Source organism: Pongo abelii, chromosome 19 (genome assembly GCF_028885655.2).
Source record: "Pongo abelii isolate AG06213 chromosome 19, NHGRI_mPonAbe1-v2.0_pri, whole genome shotgun sequence".
NCBI classification, from domain to species: domain Eukaryota; kingdom Metazoa; phylum Chordata; class Mammalia; order Primates; family Hominidae; genus Pongo; species Pongo abelii.
Window position 1 is genome coordinate 71,320,183 of NC_072004.2, and position 18,734 is coordinate 71,338,916.

At 38.9% G+C, this 18,734-nt stretch overlaps 4 protein-coding genes across 4 annotated transcripts in view; 1 reads left to right on the plus strand and 3 right to left on the minus strand.

The window, feature by feature from the left end:
• LOC100454267 (keratin-associated protein 4-7) overlaps positions 1 to 18,734 on the plus strand; it is a 38,137-nt gene that overhangs the window by 610 nt on the left and 18,793 nt on the right. The gene's annotated exons all lie outside the window — the stretch shown is intronic.
• On the minus strand, positions 330 to 1,250 carry LOC100455961 (keratin-associated protein 1-1). The gene has a single exon (XM_002827579.3). The coding sequence runs from the start codon at positions 1,195 to 1,197 to the stop codon at positions 649 to 651; it is 549 nt and encodes a 182-aa protein (XP_002827625.1). The 5' UTR covers positions 1,198 to 1,250; the 3' UTR covers positions 330 to 648.
• LOC100455599 (keratin-associated protein 2-1) lies at positions 6,519 to 6,981 on the minus strand. Its single transcript, XM_002827578.5, has one exon. It carries the CDS (start codon positions 6,979 to 6,981, stop codon positions 6,595 to 6,597), a length of 387 nt encoding a protein of 128 aa, XP_002827624.1. The 3' UTR covers positions 6,519 to 6,594.
• Positions 14,565 to 14,951, minus strand: LOC100455226 (keratin-associated protein 2-1). Its single transcript, XM_002827577.6, has one exon. It carries the CDS (start codon positions 14,949 to 14,951, stop codon positions 14,565 to 14,567), a length of 387 nt encoding a protein of 128 aa, XP_002827623.4.

Here is an 18,734-nt window from a genome sequence, read left to right on the forward strand (position 1 = left end):
TTGTATACAACCTCATATATGAATGGATGAATGAATAGATTTGGCAAAACCTCAAGAGGCTGAATCAATCTGTTGGAATACCTAGCCCACCACTTTGCACATGTGAGGACCTTAGGAAACAGTTCCTAAATGTTGTCATGTTCCTTTAATCATATGTCTTGGCTGCAAAATATTGGACCATTTAATGGTAAAACAAAGGAAAATTGCTTTTAAATATCATCATTAAAAGAGCAAAAATACAGAAAAACCATAGTGCCATGTCATGTTGATATTTTGAAAAATCCCAGTACCCCAATATCCTTAATAAATTCCAAAGCAAAGAAAGTTTGAACAACAACTTCATCATTGAAGAGATGAAAACTTTTATTAAATTTAAGTCCCAATAACTGTTGAAATATTTCAGATGATATTTATAGTAAAATAGTATCTAACTCTTTTCACATTGTAGGACTTTGGCTGACAACCAGGTCTAGGAAAAATTTTTGGTCTTCCATTGTAAATGAATTTACATCCTAGGGAATTTACGTGGCTGTGTGATGAGAGGTTGCAAGCCCAGTTATAGGTACTGGAGTTCAGAAGATTGTTAGGATTCTAATTTGGCTAGTTTTAAGGTGCCATCTTATCAGGATCCCCAGCAGAAGGAGGTTTTCAACAAGTGGGCTCAGAGCAGTAGCAGCAGCAGACTGGGCGGCAGCAGGACTGTCCACAGTAGGACGGGCGGCAGCAGGAGGCCTCGGCGTGGTGCAGCTGGCAGCAGGTTGGGGGTGTGCAGCTAACCACGCAGCAGGGGGGCAGGCAGGTACCCTCCACACGGCAGTCTGGGCGGCACCACCTGATACGGGCGCTCACAGCTCCACTGCTGCCCTCCTGGCCATAGCCGATGCCACCACCAATGCCACAGCCAGTTCCGCAGGAGCTGGTCTGGTAGCAGCTTGGCTGGCAGCAGCTAGTTTCACAGCGGCTTGGCTGGCAGCAGCTAGAGTCACAAGTCCCACTGGTTGAGAAGCTAGGAAATCCACAGAAGCTGGTCTGGCAGCAGCTTGGCTGGCAGCAGCTGGTCTCGCAGCAGCTGGTCTCACAGCAGCGTGGCTGGCAGGAGCTGGTCTCACAGCAGCTAGGCTGGCAGCAGCTGGAGCCGCAGGTCCCACTGGTGGAGCAGCTGGGAAATCCACAGAAGCTGGTCTGACAGCAGGCCATGGTGTCAGGAGTTGATCTGAAGGTTGGGTTGCTTGGAGGAGTTTCTGAATTATGGCTGCCTATTCCACTGCCGGCTTTTTATAAGTCTGGGCCAATTCCTCTATCTGTGGCGAGCAACATTTTTATCTTGTTACTCTTTAAACCAGCCTTTCTAGGGCTCTCTGATGGTTCAAATGCTGAATTGTTTTAAATATATCTCAAAATTGATTCTTCCTTATTGCTCAGCTAATACTCACCAAATGTGTTTGTCCTTGGTAAAAATGTTAACATTTTGTTTTCAAACAATGGTATAATTTCCACTTGAGCTTCAGCTTCAGTTTTGCACTTGTGGGCATATCACCTGACAAGGTGACTCTCACCCGTAAGATGATGTGATTTTGGAGATCATATTCACCAAACCTCAAGTCTCCGGAAAAGAATTATTAATCATGATTGTTCTTATGTAAGACTGCTTTGTATTTTTTAGACTAATAAGATTATACTCTCTCGATATAATCTTATTAGCCAGATAGAAACTCCAATAAACTCTATATTCATAGAAATTAACAGATTTTTCCCTGAAATGGAATCTTTCCAATTTCTGTGATATCTCCTGAACTTCACATTCATATTTTAGGAAACATTGATCACTCAGGAGGATATATAAAACAAAACCTGTTCAATTTCAATGTCTCTTAAAAAAGAGGCCAAAATTCATATTCAGTAATTGGAAAAAATTGCAAAATATTTTAATGAAATTTACACCTCTCTATGAAAGACAAAAATCACTGGTATATGGATTATCTGGCATATAATTTTTCAAAGGCAGAATTTATTTTTAATTTATGTCATTTCACGTTACTAAACCATGTGTCCTGTGAAAAGATATTAGACCAAAGAGCATGACAACTGAATTTAGGAAAGAGAATCAATAAAAGAAAAAGCAAGAGTTAGAAAATACTTTTATCGCTTTATGAGACAGGTTAGAAAATGGGTGACCAAATATAGTTCAAGAGGTGTAGTATAATAAATGCAAAGAGATTAAGAAAAATTTCAGCAAAATAAAAGTTAAAACAATTCCTGGTAATTGCCAGAAGAAAGAATGTAATTTTCCACTGGGAGTTTAGGGTTACATGAGATAAATGAAAAAAGGCTGGTCAAAAACATATTATTTCTACTTGGGGTAGGTTTATTTCTCCCTTCCAATCATGAATAGAAACACATAGTTAGCTTTTTATGAGGTGGTGACATTTGTTTGTACAGGAATGGGGTTATATTACAATGTGATTCATGCCAGCTTCAGTAAAGATGTTCACGTCATATGGTAACCATGACTGTAGGTATGAAGTTGAAAATGGTTATATGTAATCACTGAATGTTGGAGATCAAAAATGTAGTAAATTATCTTGTTCCACCACTTAATTTTATAGGTGTAGAAACTGACATCATTCTTATTATAAATAGCACAAATTTATTAACCTCTACTATGCCCAGAGCACTAAAGGCTTATACAGAAAGCAAGATCCCATCTATTTGTTTTGTCTCTTGCTCTAGTATAAAAATCAGTGTAGTAGCAATAGGAGGGATTAATCAAGGAAAATAGTTGAGTATAGAACCATTTAGTCTCAAAGTTCTAAATGGGAACATTGGTGATGTGGTAAGGAGCACTTTTCATTTTCACTTAACATCGGTTGATGTTAGAATACTCTTGAGTCTTGAAGAGGTTAAGTGACTTGTTCCATTCACACAGTACACAACCAGAAGAGCTGGGTATAAAACTCCTATCACTTGTTCCTAGACCTGTTCTTTTTATTTTATACCATGCTGCTTTTCAGAATCAATTAATGTTAGTAAGGCTCTTTGTCTTTGTCTTTTTTTCTAAAAAAAAGATGTTTTATAATAGCACAAGAATAGAAATATTACATGGTAGAGAGATGACACTATGGAGTAGTGATTTTAAATACACAATAAATAAGTACAAATGTGTTAAAGTTCTTTTAAGTATCTGGACCAGAGACTTATAATTGGAATAAGTCACATTTGCCTCCTAGTTGTTTTTTTGTTTCCCACATTCAACGAAGTTAATATACTTTCTGGGTTTCTACATCTGCTATACTCATTGTGTCTTCTTTATTCCATGGGTATTATCTTAGTTGAGCTCTTATTGTACATCACTTGACCAAGGCAATATCTTCCTGATTAGTTTCTGTATAGTTCTGTATGACTCATTTCTCTGGCCTTTGACCTCTGTCTTTATAAGGAGCTATCATGAGAATTGTCCCAATGCCCAGCTCTTGTTATGCCATTTTCCTGCCCCAAAGCTTTCAACGGCTCCTTACTGCTTATTGCATTAAGGGTGTACTCCGTTGGCTAGTATTCAAAGCATACAAATTTTCCAAATCTTTCTTTCACTATCACTCTATATATATCCAGTGCCCCCAGCCAAACTGTACTCTGAACAACCCTATGGTTCCCCTCCCTCCATACCTTTGCTCACACTATTTCTATTGCTGAGAATGCAATCCCTGTGATCTGGGCACCACAGTCTGAACCTATATAAAATGTTGGCTTCTCTTTTCAATCTTTCTTATTTTCCCCAACCAATAGTGACTTCTGTGTTGACACCACACAGTGTTGTACTTTTATTTTTTCATATTCTACTTTTTAGATGAATTATAGGTGAATATGACTCATGTCTCTAGAAGCTTTTTGAAGATGGGAATATTTTTAATTCAATTTTAATTTCTATTTTATACCATATAGCCTGTGACTTGCATATGGTAGGCAAGCAGCACATTTAGACCCTATTTCTCAACTCATTTAAAAACAACCCAAAATGGATTAAATACTTAAATATAAGACCACATATAATAAAACTACTAGAAGAAAACATACAGGAAACATTTTATGGCACTCATCTGGGCAATGGTTTTTTCTTGGGGGGATAAGACCTCAAAGGCACAGGCAACAAAAGTGAAAGTAAACAAATGGGATTATATAAAATTAAAACCTTCTGCACAGCAAAGGAAACAATCAAATCAACAGAGTGAAGAGACAACCTAGAGAATGGGAGAAAATATTTTCTTTTTTTTTTTGGTACTTTTTTTTATTATACTTGAAGTTCTAGGGTACATGTGCACAACGTGCAGGTTTGTTACATATGTATACGTGTGCCATGTTGGTGTGCTGCACCCATTAACTCGTCATTTACATTAGGTATATCTCCTAATGCTATCCCTCCCCCCTCTCCCCACCACACAACAGGCCCTGGTGTGTGATGTTCTCCCTCCTGTGTCCAAGTGTTCTCATTGTTCAATTCCCACCTATGAGTGAGAATATGCGGTGTTTGGTTTTCTGTCCTTGCGATAGTTTGCTGAGAATGATGGTTTCCAGCTTCATCCATGTCCCTGCAAAGGACATGAACTCATCATTTTTTGTGGCTGCATTGTATTCCATGTATATGTGCCGCATTTTCTTAATCCAATCTATCATTGATGGACATTTGGGTTGGTTCCAAGTCTTTGTTATTGTGAATAGTGCCGCAATAGACATACATGTGCATGTGTCTTTATAGCAGCATGATTTATAATCCTTTGGGTATATACCCAGTAATGGGATGGCTGGGTCAAATGGTATTTCTAGTTCTAGATCCCTGAGGAATCGCCACACTGTCTTCCACAATGGTTGAACTAGTTTACAGTCCCACCAACAGTGTAAAAGTGTTCCTATTTCTCCACATCCTGTCCAGCACCTGTTGTTTCCTGAATTTTTAATGATCACCATTCTAACTGGTGTGAGATGGTATCTCATTGTGGTTTTGATTTGCATTTCTCTGATGGCCAGTGATGATGAGCATTTTTTTCATGTGTCTGTTGGCTGCATAAATGTCTTCTTTTGAGAAGTGTCTGTTGATATCCTTCGCCCACTTGTTGATGGGGTTGTTTGTTTTTTTCTTGTAAATTTGTTTGAGTTCTTTGTAGATTCTGGATATTTGCTCTTTGTCAGATGAGTATATTGCAAAAATTTGGGAGGAAATATTTTCAAACTATGCATCTGACCAGGGGTTAATATCTAGACTATATAAGGAACTTGAACAACTCAACAGTGAATAATAGTAAAAAATCCAATTAAAAATAGGTGAAATACCTGAATAGATATTTCACAAAAGAAAACATACAAATTGCCAACACATATATGAAGAAGTGCTCAGCATCACTAATCATCATGAAATGCAAATCAAAACCGCAATGAGATACCATATCACCGCAATTAGAATGGCTACTATCAAAAATACAAAAAGATAACAAATGCTGGTGTGGATGTGGAAAAAAGGGAACTCATACAAGGTTGGAGGGAATGTAAAGTAGTATAGCCATTATGGAAAACAGTATGGAGGGTTCCCCAAAAATTAAGAATAGAATGTCCATATGATTCAGGAATCCCACTATTGGGTATACATGCAAAGGAAATGAAACCAGTATGTTGAGGAGATATCTGCACTTCTATGTTTATTGCAGCATGATTCACAACAGCCAACATATGAAAACAATCTAAGTGTCCATCAATGGATGAATGGATAAAGAAAATGTGACACACACTCACACACACACATACAATGAAATACTATCAGCCATTAAAAAGAATGAAATACTGTCATGTGCAGCAACATGGATGAACCTGGGGGACATTATGTTAAGTGAAATTAACCAGGCACAGAAAGACAAATAGCACATTCTCTCACTCCTATGTGAAATCTAAAGAAGTTGATCTCATAGAAGTAGAGAGTAGAATAGTGACTACTAGAGGCTGGGGAGGGTGAGAGGAGGGGAGGATAGGCAGAGATTGGTCTATAGGTACAAAGTTACAGGTAGATAGAAGGGATAAGTTTTGGTATTCTAATGTACAGTAGGGTGACTGTGGTTAGTGATATTGTATCATGTATTTCAAAATAACTATCAGAGAAGATATTAAATGATCTTACCATGAAGAAATGATAAATGTATGAGGTGGCGAATATGCTAAACACCCTGACTTGATTATTACAAAATGTATACATGTATGGAAACATCACACTGCACCCCATAAATATGTACAATTATGTGTCAGTTTTTTAATTAAAAAATTAATTTAATACAAAATATTAGAATGAGTAAATAAAACCAAAGCTTTTTGCAAGGCCGAAGAACAGATATTTATTAGAAAATAAACATGCCACGAAATCTTAAGAAGAAGGAAATTGCTTCTTTTACAAAGACTTCAGAATGGCCCAGGTCTTAATAGATGAGCCCGGTTCTCGGTTCCCAGCTTGGTTGATGTGGGGTTTTGTGGGCTCAGGGCAGGAGGTTTGTTAAAGTAGAGAAATGGGAGTGTGACTTTTTCAGAAGGTGAGTTACGCGTTCCGGGCAGTCAGTGCACTGCTCAGCAGGAGGAGGTCCTGCAGGTGGTGCTGCAAGGGGTCGGCTGGCCGCAGGGGGGCCGGCAGCAGGGGGACTGCACAGACACAGGCTGGCAGCAGGTGGTGGCCCAGCAGCAGGGCCTGCACACCACAGCCGTGCACGACGAGGGGCAGCAGGTGATGGGGCGGCAGCAGCCTTCCTGCAGGGAGCAGGGGTCGCAGCACACCGGGCGGCGGCAGGGCTCGCAGATGGGGCGCGTGCAGCGGGGCACGCAGGTCACGGGGCGGCACACGGTGGTCTGGCAGGTCACGGGGCGGCAGCAGCAGGGGTCGCGCCAGCAGCAGGGCTGGCAGCAGCCTCCCCCGTAGCTCAGGGAGGAGAAGGTGGAGCCGCAGCAGGAGCCGGTCATGGTGGTGTCTGAGGCTGGTGTGGGTTGGGCTGTTGAGAGGAGCTGGATGTTCTCAGGTGTGAATGTCCTCCTCCCCCTCTGGGCCCTTTATATACCCTGGCCGGGTGCAGGTGACCCTTTTCGTTTACCTTTTGGCCAATTAAGTAGAATTTTGTTTTGACTAATGGTTGCTTGTGACACACTCATTATCTCATTAAAGAGCTCTTGTTTTATCTCTAAGTATGGATGTGCACACACTGGGTGAAAATCTAAGAACTCATCGTCATTTGAGGTGATAGTAGCTCTTCATGCTTATTTTGAGTAGACAGCACTGGATCAAATCTGGACAAAACGGTCTAAAAAAACTTGTTTTTAAAATAAATTAAAAACATAGAGAAGTACATAGAACACTGAGTAGAGCCTGTCCTGACCCCAATAGGGGACTCAAGTCCTTGGAAGCAGCTACATGTGAAATGTGAATCACACGAGTGTTAGACAAGCCCTCCCATGTAGTCTGCTTGGGAATATGTTTGATTATCACTTGATATAGTGGGATATATAGGCCTTGAATAGGATAGCAGCTCATAGAGTTGTACAAGACAGACAAAAATTTTTGCAAACCACTGAGTATTAGAATAAAACCTCCAAGACTGCCTTGCATGTTTTCTTTTCTCTAGTTCAGGTTCTGTGCATCTCTGGTCTTTCTGGTCGTAAGATGCTGATTTTTATCTCTGAAACATGTCATTTTTTAGCCTTGCCTTTCTTGTGCATGTAATGAAGAATTCTGTAATAGGAAATTTTTCTGAATATACCTTGTCGGCCGGGCACAGTGGCTCACCCCTGTAATCCCAACACTTGGGGAGGCCAAGGCAGGTGGATCACCTGAGCTCAGGAGTTCAAGACCACCCTGGGCAACATGGTGAAACCTCAACTCTAATAAAATACAAAAAACTAGCCGGGTGTGGTGGCAGGTGCCTGTAGTCCCAGCTATGCAGGAGCCTGGGGAATGAGAATCACTTGAGCCCCAGAGGCGGAGGTTGCAGTGAGCCGAGATCATGCCACTGCACTCCAGGTTGGGCTACAGAGTGAGACTCCATCTCAAAAAAGAAATATGCATATATACCTTGACATAGGTGCTCTGATTAGCAAGTGACAAGAAAGGGGTTTTCAACCAACATTGCACACATATCCAGAACACTGTTCAGGGGAGACACATTGGGAGGCTGCCCAGTGTTCTGTGGCACTGCTAAAAGCGTGGTGGATGCGCTTCTTCAGGAAGTGTTGCCAGGGGCAGTTCAGGAACTGCATGGGGGAAACAGTCCCATTACTTTCCAGCTTTACTCCTCCTGTTAGTCACCAGACAGGGTTTTGAATCACTTCAGGATCATTTTCTTTATTTGAAAGAATGTGCCTTGGGCACATCTAAAGCTCCCCAAATGGAATTTCAAGCATAATTTCAAAACTTTAAAAGGAATGTGAATTGACTCAACCCGTAGTCACAATTAGGGAAACAGAAGAGGGAGATATCAGGCACGATCTCATCGCTAGAGACCTTTGACTCTCCTGTTTTACATTCTTTTCTTTGTTTATGGACATGGGATTTTTGTTTTTTAAAGTGGTAACCAGAGGTAACTAGGTAAAAAGTTGTATATTCTGCTCTTTTCGAGACATATTATCTCATAATTTACTTTCATGCTGCTGTGGAGTCTTCATGATAATCACATTTTATGCAATGGGAGCCTCTCTGGAAGACTTAAATCATCACATTAACAAGACTCATTTCTCTACTGCAGAAACTTTGAACCCAAGGTCATTCTAAAGAGATCTGTCTCTCCCCTTTATAAAGATCTGTCTCTCCCCTTTATAAGGATCTGTCTTTCCCCTTTATAAAGATCCAAAAAGATAGTCTGTGCATCACTCAGTAAACCTTTCTAGCGTTTATTCACTCTAAGACACTTTTCCACACCCCATAGCCAAACTTCATTTTCAGGCAGAGAAAATATGGGTCATGCTTCAGTTATTCATGCCCCAGAGTTGTGAGAGCACAGACAGCTCTGCGGTTTGACACTGGTGGCAAGTCACATCCTATTTTCTGACCCACTTATTCTGAAACTGGACAATGCTCGTTTAAAGCTCTGCCACTTACTGGCTGTGTGTCCTTGGGCCATAATAATAGTTCATATCAGAATTGTAAGGATTACGTGAGCTAATATTTGTCAAGTGCTAAGAACAAACAGTGTCTGGCACTTAGTGTCCTGTATTTGTTAAATATATATATATAGTAAATATATATATACAGACCTATATAGTAACATGACCTTTTACTATATATAGTAAAATATATATAGTATATATGTATATATACATATGTATTACATATATAGTAAAATATATATAGTATATATGTATATATAGTATATATGTATATAGTATATACGTATATAGTATATATGTATATAGTATATACGTATATATAGTATATATGTATATAGTATATACGTATATATAGTATATATGTATATAGTATATACGTATATATAGTATATATGTATATAGTATATACGTATATATAGTATATATGTATATAGTATATACGTATATATAGTATATATGTATATAGTATATACGTATATATAGTATATATGTATATAGTATATACGTATATATAGTATATATGTATATAGTATATACGTATATATAGTATATATGTATATAGTATATACGTATATATAGTATATATGTATATAGTATATACGTATATATAGTATATATGTATATAGTATATATGTATATATAGAATACATGTATATAGTATATATGTATATATACTATATATGTATATGGTGTTGCGGGAAGTCAGGGACCCCAAACGGAGGGACCGGCTGAAGCCATGACAGAAGAACGTGGATTGTGAAGATTTTATGGACATTTATTAGTTCCCCAAATTAATATTTTTGTAATTTCTTATGCCTGTCTTTACTGCAATCTCTAAACATAAATTGTAAAGATTTCATGGACACTTATCACTTCCCCAGTCAATACCCTTGTGATTTCCTATGCCTGTCTTTACTTTAATCTCTTAATCCTGTCAGTCAAGGTGGATGTATATCGCCTCAGGACCCTGTAATAATTGCATTAACTGCACAAATTGTACAGCATGTGTGTTTGAGCAATATGAAATGTGGGCACCCTGAAAAAAGAACAGGATAACAGCAATTGTTCAGGGAATAAGAGAGATAACCTTCAACTCTGACCGCCAGTGAGCCGGGCAGAACAGAGCCGTATTTCTCTTCTTTCAAAGCAAATGGAAGAAATATCGCTGAATTATTTTTCTCAGCATGGAACGTCCCTGAGAAAGAGAATGCGCACCTAGGGGTAGGTCTCTGAACTGGCCCCCCCGGGGTGTACCTGTCTCTTATGGTTGAGATTGCAGAGGTGAAATAAACTCCAGTCTCCCATAGCGCTCCTAGGCTTATTAGGAAGAGGAAATTCCCACCTAATAAATTTTGGTCAGACCGGCTGATCTCAAAACCCTGTCTCCTGATAAGATGTTATCAATGACAGTGGTGCCCAAAACTTCATTAGCAATTTTAATTTTGCCTCGGTCCTGTGGTCCTGTGATCTCGCCCTGCCTCCACTTGCCTTGTGATATTCTGTTACCCTGTTAAGTACTCGATGTCTGTCACCCACACCTATTCATATACTCCCTCCCCTTTTGAAACTCCCTAATAAAAACTTGCTGGTTTTTGTGGCTTGTGGGGCATCACGGATCCTACCAATGTGTGATGTCTCCCCCGGATGCCCAGCTTTAAAGTTTCTCTCTTTTGTACTCTGTCCCTTTATTTCTCAAGCCAGTCAACGCTTAGGAAAATAGAAAAGAACCTACGTGATTATAGAAAAGAATAGAAAAGAACCTACATATTATCGGGCAGGTCCCCCGATAATATGGTACATACATATTACATATATAGTAAAATATATATAATATATTATATATTTATATATACATATATACTATATATATTTTACATATATAAAATATATTATATATATTTTACATATATAAAATATATTATATATATTTTACATATATAAAATATATTATATATATTTTACTATATATAAAATATATTATATATATTTTACTATATATAAAATATATTATATATATTTTATATATATTTTACTATATAGAAAATATATTATATATATTTTACATATATAAAAATATATTATATATATTTTACTATATATGTAATATATAAAAATATATAATATATTATATATTTATATATAATATATACTATATATATTTTACTATATATAGTATATATGTATATATACAAATATGTATATATATTTTACTATATGTATTTTACATATACTATATATATTTACTATATGTATACTATATGTATATATAGCAAAAGGTCATGTTACATTGGTACTTTCTAAATTCCAAACTTTAAGTTTAGAACAAAGACCAACATATTTGTTATGGCAAATGGTTAGTTCTCTGCTCAGTCACCAAATAATACACATGAAATAACATTATTCAGTGGTGAGTTCCATTAATAGCATGAAATAAAATAAAAGCACCTGGAAGGAAGAAACAGAGCATCTTCTCATTGAGCACTTACCTCTGTTAAAGGAGTCAGGCTATTGTTGAACTGACAGAAGGCATATCTGTCAGGACTGTGTATAACAACAAGACCCCTACTGAGAACCCCACAGCCCATGCAATACAGAATGGGGTCTTAGAGAAGCATCCTTAAAAAGAAAAGCCTTCAAATTGATTTAGACAGATTTCTCATGGTGATGGACAACAGATTTTGTGCAACAAACTCTAGAGCTTTATTTCACATTATCGTTTAACAATAACATTATGAACAAGTTTTTTTTTCATTATTTCAACTTTTCCTTTAGATTCAGGTGGTATATTGTGTGATGTGCCCGTTTGTTATGTGGGTATACTGTGTGATGCTGAGGTTTGGGGTATGATTGATCCTGTCACCCAGGACTGAGTGTAGTATCCAATAGTTTTTCAGCCCTTGTCTCCCTCCCTCTCTCCCCACTCTAGTAGTCCCCAGTGTCTATTGTTGCCATCATTATGTCAATGAGTACCTGATGTTTAACTCCCATTTGTCAGTGAGAAAATATGGCATTTGGTTTTCTGTTCCTGGGTTAATTTGCTTAGGATAATGGCCCCCAGCTGCATCCATGTTACTGTGAAGGACATGAGTTCATTGTTTTTTATGGCTGAGTAGTGTTCCATGGTGTATGTTTACCATATTTCCTCTATCCAGTCCACCACTGATGGGAACCTAGGTCGATTCCATGTCTTTGCTATTGTGAATTGTACTGTGACAAACATGCAAGTGCATGTGTCTTTTCGGTAGAATGATTTGTTTTCTTTGGCTACAGACCAAGTAAAGGGATTGCTGGGACAAATGATAGTTCTACTTTAAGTTCTTGAGAAATCGCCATACTGATTTCCATAGTGGCTGAACTAATTTATATTCCCATCAACAGCATATAAGCATTCTCTCCTCTCAACAGCCTTGTCAGCATCTGTTGTTTTTTTTACTATTTTCTTCTTTATTCTGAAAGTATGGGGCTTCAATTACTGAGCTTTTTAATAATCGCCATTCTGACTGGTGTAAGATGGTATCTCATTGTGGTTTTGATTTTGCATTTCTTTGATAAATAATGATGTGGAGCATTTTTTCACATGTTTGTTGGCTGCTTGTATGTCTTGTTTTGAGAAGTGATTGTTCAAGTCCTTTGCCCACTTTTTAATGGGGTTATTTGTTTTTGCTTGTTCAATTGTTTAAGTTCCTTATAGATTCTGGATGTTAGGCCTTTGTTGGATGCACAGTTTGTGAATATTTTCCCTCATTCTGTAGGTTGTCTATTTACTGTGTTCATTATTTCATTTAACTGTGCAGAAGCTCTTTAGTTTAATTAGGTCCCATATGTCAATTTTGTGTTTGTTGCAATTGCTTTTGAGGACTTAGTCATAAATTCTTTCCCAAGGTTGATGTTCAGAATGATGTTTTCTAGATTTTCTTCTAGGGTTTTTATAGTTTGAGGTCTTACATTTAAATCTTTAATCCATCTTGAGTTAATTTTTCTATATGGTGAAAGTCAGGGTCTAGTTTCAATCATCTGCATAGAGCTAGCCAGCTATCCCAGCACCACTTATTGAATAGGGAGTCCTATCCTCATTGCTTATTTTTGTTAATGTTATCAAAGATTAGATTGTTGTATGAGCATGGCTTTATTTCTGGGTTCTCTGTTCTTTTTGTTTATGCCACTTTATATTTTACAACTTTCTGTTTTTGCACCAGTACCATGCTGTTTTGTTTACTGTAGTCTTATAGCATAGTTTGAAGTCAGGTAATGTGATGCCTTCAGTTTTCTTTTTATTTAGGATTGCTTTGGCTGTTTGGGCTCTTTTTGGTTCCATATGAACTTCAGAATAGTTTTTTTCTAGTTCTGTGAAAAATAACATTGGTAGCTTGATAGAAATAGCGTTGAATCTGTAGATTGCTTTGGGCAGTGTGGTCATTTTAATGATACTGATTCTTCCAATCCATTGGCATGGGGTGTTTTTCCATTCATTTGTGTCACCTATCATTTCTTTAAGTTGTGTTCTGTAGTTTTCTCTGTAGAGATTTTTCACTTCCTTGGTTAGATGTATTCCTAGGGAGTGTGTATATGTGTGTGTGTGGCTAATGAAGTGTAAAATAAAGTTGTAGAATGTACAACCATTTTGTGATTAACATGTCTCTCACCATACTAAGAAGTGTTTGACTTCAGGTCTAAATGCAGGAAACTTGTATTCTCCAGGGTCTTTTCTGAACTTTTGGGATTATAATTACATTAGTAAGTAACTTATTTACTCTTACATTCCTCATGTTTCTTTAACTTCAAAAACAGAGGTAATTGGCCAGAGGTTGCCTAAGGCTTCTTCCACCTCTAACACCCTGGGCGTTCTATGATGTTCCAACAGGTGTCGGATCAGTAAACACACCATTAGGCTGGGAATGTAAGTTTCAACCCAGGTGCAGCCTCCTAGCGTGTTTCTTGTTGCAGAACATTTCTCAGGTGTTCGATGCATGCCTGGAATTCTGGGCGCAAGTGACTCTGTACACATGATAAAGTCATAGTTGTACCCATCTTCCTGACTCAGCTGTGCTCCATAAATGCCATTTACAATGATTATAAGAAAACTACTCAGACTTAAGTTATGAGAACTATATAAGAGGATTATTCTGCATCTTGCTTTGAGTATCTCTAGAAAAAAAGAGAGAGACAATCTCCCAGAAGGAAATATCACAAAGACCATGATTTCTATGCTAGGAGTATTGAGTTTATTAGAAAGCAGACAACATGATATAGGAGTTAGACTGGAGTCTTAGGAAAAGTATTTTTCATCTGTGTTCGGTCTGAAAAGGTGTCTTCAATGCATAGTGTGAGCTAGTATGAAGAGATGAAAATGGGCTTCTCAAGGAAACGTGTATTGCTCTGCGGTGAAGCCCTGAGGGGCAGCGGGATGGACCCGGCCATCTTCTGAGGGGCCCTTCGTGATAACGGGCTGCTCAGCAGGAGGAGGTCCTGCAGGTGGTGCTGCAAGGGGTCGGCTGGCCGCAGGGGGGCCGGCAGCAGGGGGACTGCACAGACACAGGCTGGCAGCAGGTGGTGGCCCAGCAGCAGGGCCTGCACACCACAGCCGTGCACGACGAGGGGCAGCAGATGATGGGGCGGCAGCAGCCTTCTTGCAGGGAGCAGGGGTCGCAGCACACCGGGCGGCGGCAGGGCTCGCAGATGGGGCGCGTGCAGCGGGGCACGCAGGTCACGGGGCGGCACACGGTGGTCTGGCAGGTCACGGGGCGGCAGCAGCAGGGGTCGCGCCAGCAGCAGGGCTGGCAGCAGCCTCCCCCGTAGCTCAGGGAGGAGAAGGTGGAGCCGCAGCAGGAGCCGGTCATGGTGGTGTCTGAGGCTGGTGTGGGTTGGGCTGTTGAGAGGAGCTGGATGTTCTCAGGTGTGAATGTCCTCCTCCCCCTCTGGGCCCTTTATATACGCTGGCTGGGAGCTGATGACCCCCAGGACACGAGGTCATTTCCTTGTTTTCACTTATTCTTCTTTAAATAACGCTAGCAGATTAGTAAGTTTTCTAGACATTGTTTGGATGCTCAGGTACACATAAAAGTCTATTTTCCTTATTTAGTGTAGACCCATTATATTTTGCTATTTATGGTTCAAATATGAATTTAATGACCCTAACTTCAAAGTCTCCAATTATCGTTATAATTCAATGACGCTTTTGCTAGTTGCTGTTTTGATAGTACAAAGTAGCTGTTGTGCTGTGCATGCTCTGAGGGTTATTACTTGCTATCAGTTGAAGTGAAGTGAGCACCTCAAGTTGTTAGCATTCTTTGCCACTGCTAAGCTTCCTGGGCAAAACAAGTTGAGGATAATACTACAGGGATAGTTTAAAAGTCAGGATTTCTCAGTAAAACAAGAATTTTCCTGTCCCCTTTTTGGAGGTACAAGAATGCATTTTAGTAGGTTTCCATCATCCAGTGGTTTTTGTCTTAGAGATATGTTCATTGATTTCTATGGTTGTATCTTTCCAGACCAAGGTAAATTTCACTGTTATCTTCATGATAGCCGGTATCATTAAGTTCTAACTGTGTTCCAAGCATCATATTTAAAAATACATGCATTAATCTAATCTTCATAACACTCTTAGGATGTGGATATTGTTTATTTCTCATTTCACACATAAGGAACCAGATAAGTGACTTACCCAAGGTCATGTACCTAGTAAGTGTTGGAGCCAATACTCATTCCAGAAATATCTGTGGGAACATTATTTATCAGCCCAAAAAGCTGAAGAACTCACTGTAGTTAAAGAATGGATTGTAGGTACCACAGTCCCAGGTGTTAAGGAATGTCTAGTTTATTTAGGAGCTTTTACAGTGTATTTACTTTGAAAACAGTTGTTATTTGTGATATGTCTAATTTTTAGAGTCGGTTGAAAGGACTCTATGTCTTACCAATAGCCTCAGGAATGGGAAGAATTACCTTCTATTCAGCCTTCTGAAAATGTCGAAACATACCCTAAGGAGATAGTGTCATAGTTGGGCCTAAGAGAATGATCATGGGGTTTTGTGAACAAAGCCACCAATATGGTGAGGAAGTCAAACAAGTCTATGTAGATGAAGGCTGCAGTCTTGTGGTATAACAAAACCCTTCAGTAATGATCCCAGTTGAACGTGTTCTCCGGCCTCATCTGGCCCATACCTCAGTGTCTTCAACATCTCCCTGTGTGCTATGCTGGGGCTCATTTCTGCTTATGGAACCAATTGTCATTTTTAATTGTTTCAAACTGTCATGACTTGTAGGCAAATTATGTCACTCAATCACTTTTGAGTCTTTGCCTCTTAATTTACTTGGTCCTGACCTTTTCCTTCACAACTAAGTCTGTTCTATTAGGTTGGTGCAAAAAGTAATTGCGGTTTTTGGCATCACTTTCAATGGCAAAAGCTGCAATTATTTTTGCACCAACCTAATAGATCTGAAGTTGAAGGTTCAAGTGTAAGCCTTCTTACTGATCACACCACTTGCATGGTTTCTTACGGGCTTACCTAGATCTGCACCAGCCACTTCGGCCAACCAGAGAATGGGGTGACTGTGGGAATAAATGAGATCCAATAATAATGATAGGTTTGGGGGAAAACAAGGCGTTGTCCATTTGAGAAAACACTTTTAAATAAGGAGGTCTCTAGAATGCTAACAAGAAAAACTCTGAGAGGAGAAAAACAGGTGTACTTAACGAAATTTTGAGAACAGTGATCAAGAATATGTAGAAAGAAATTAGACTTGTGAGCCTATCCATTGGTTAATTACCAAATTGTTAACAAAGATAAAACTCCATTGTGCACGTACTAAAAATGTAAAGGTTTTGAATATAACAGTCTTCTTGTTGAGAAACTTTTATCATATTTCCAGAAAAAACATCTTTCTTCATGATTGGTTTATTGTTTTATTTTAAGAATATGCATATCCAGCATGAGTTGAGAGTTGGGATGGAATGATGATGTCTTTCTCTCTTCTAACCAATCCCCTTAGAACTTACTCATTTATCATTCAACACATCATTACACATCATTTCTGATTATACTCAATGTGCCAAATATTGTGCAGATCAGTGGGAATCTAGTAGTGAACAAAGTTAGTTGAGATCCTGGCCCTCAATGTAAATTAGCTCAGCCATTGTGGAAAGCAGTTTGGCAATTTCTGAAAGTATTTAAAACAGAATTACCATTCAACCCAGCAATCTCATTATTGGGTATGGACCCAGAGGGATAGAAATCATTCTACCATGAAGACATATACATGCATATGTTTATTGCAGCACTGTTCAAAGTAGCAAAGATGTGGAATCAACCTAAATACCCATCAAGGGTGGACTGGATAAAGAAAATGTGGTACACATACACCATGGAATACTATACAGCCGTAAAAAAGGAAATTATGTCCTTTGTAGCAACGTGGATGAAGCTGGAGGCCATTATCCTAAGCAAACTAACACAGATACAGAAAACCAAATATGGCATGTTCTCACTTATAAGTGGTAGCTAAACATTGAGTACATATGGACACAAATAAGGGAACAACAGATACTGAAGCCTACTTGAGGGCAGATGGTGGGAAGAGGGTGAGGATAAAAAACCACCTATGTTACTATGCTTTTGTTTAATTAAATTAATTAATTAATTAGTTTTTGAGACAGAGTCTCACTCTGTCACCCAGGCAGGAGTGCAGTGGCGCAATCTTGTCTCAGCAAAGCCTCTGCCTCCCAGGTTCAAGCGATTCTCCTGATTCAGCCTCCTGAGTAGCTTGGATTACAGGCGCATGCCACCATGCCCAGCTAATTTTTGTATTTTTAGTAGAGACAGGGTTTTGCCATGTTGGCCAGGCTGGTCTTGAATTCCTGGCCTCAAGTGATCTACCCATCTCAGCCTCCCAAAGTGCTGGGATTACAGGCCTGAGCCACTGCACCTGGCCATCTGTTACTATGCTTATTACCTGGGTGATGAAATAATCTGTATACCAAAACCCTGTGACACACAATTTACCTATATAACAAACCTGCACATGTACCCCTGAAATTGAAACAAATTTAAATTAAGAAGACTAAAGACCCCTGCCCTCACAAAGCTTCCCTTGCCTCACTTCTCTCAATGGGCAGGTAGATATGCCCAGGAATACATGCTGAACAATCAAAGAAACCTCTTTTCTATCACATGCTAGGAACTAAAAAGATATTTATCAGGGAAATGATAGTTGTTAGCCTTCCTTACCAACATACAAGTATTTAACAATATCAAAAATATATGCAATATGGATTAATGTTATCAGCATTTCAACCGCATTGCAGTTGTTTCAATGGTAAGATGTATGCAGAGCTCAAAACTAGGATGATTACAACCAAGGCTTCATTTCTCCCTGTTTTCTCAGCAGCAGCCACTCCACTGGAAGTAGAACTGGCCGTGGTGGTGCTGATGGGAACCATGGAGAAGATGGGATAGTGGTTCTTCCAGCATAGGATGTTCAGTGGCTAGGGATTCCCAGGTCCTGTTTGACATCAATTACCGTACAGTTTTCTACACTGGTGAACAAATAGGGCTATAACTTAACTTAGACTTCCTCTCCCTTATCATGTGTGTGAATTATTCATAAGTCAATTTTATGTTTACAGA

What these genes read in the sequence shown, in the direction of transcription:
- LOC100455226 (XM_002827577.6), bottom strand. Translation starts at nt 14,951, where the DNA reads ATGACCGGCTCCTGCTGCGGCTCCACCTTCTCCTCCCTGAGCTACGGG.
- LOC100455961 (XM_002827579.3), bottom strand. Translation starts at nt 1,197, where the DNA reads ATGGCCTGCTGTCAGACCAGCTTCTGTGGATTTCCCAGCTGCTCCACC.
- LOC100455599 (XM_002827578.5), bottom strand. Translation starts at nt 6,981, where the DNA reads ATGACCGGCTCCTGCTGCGGCTCCACCTTCTCCTCCCTGAGCTACGGG.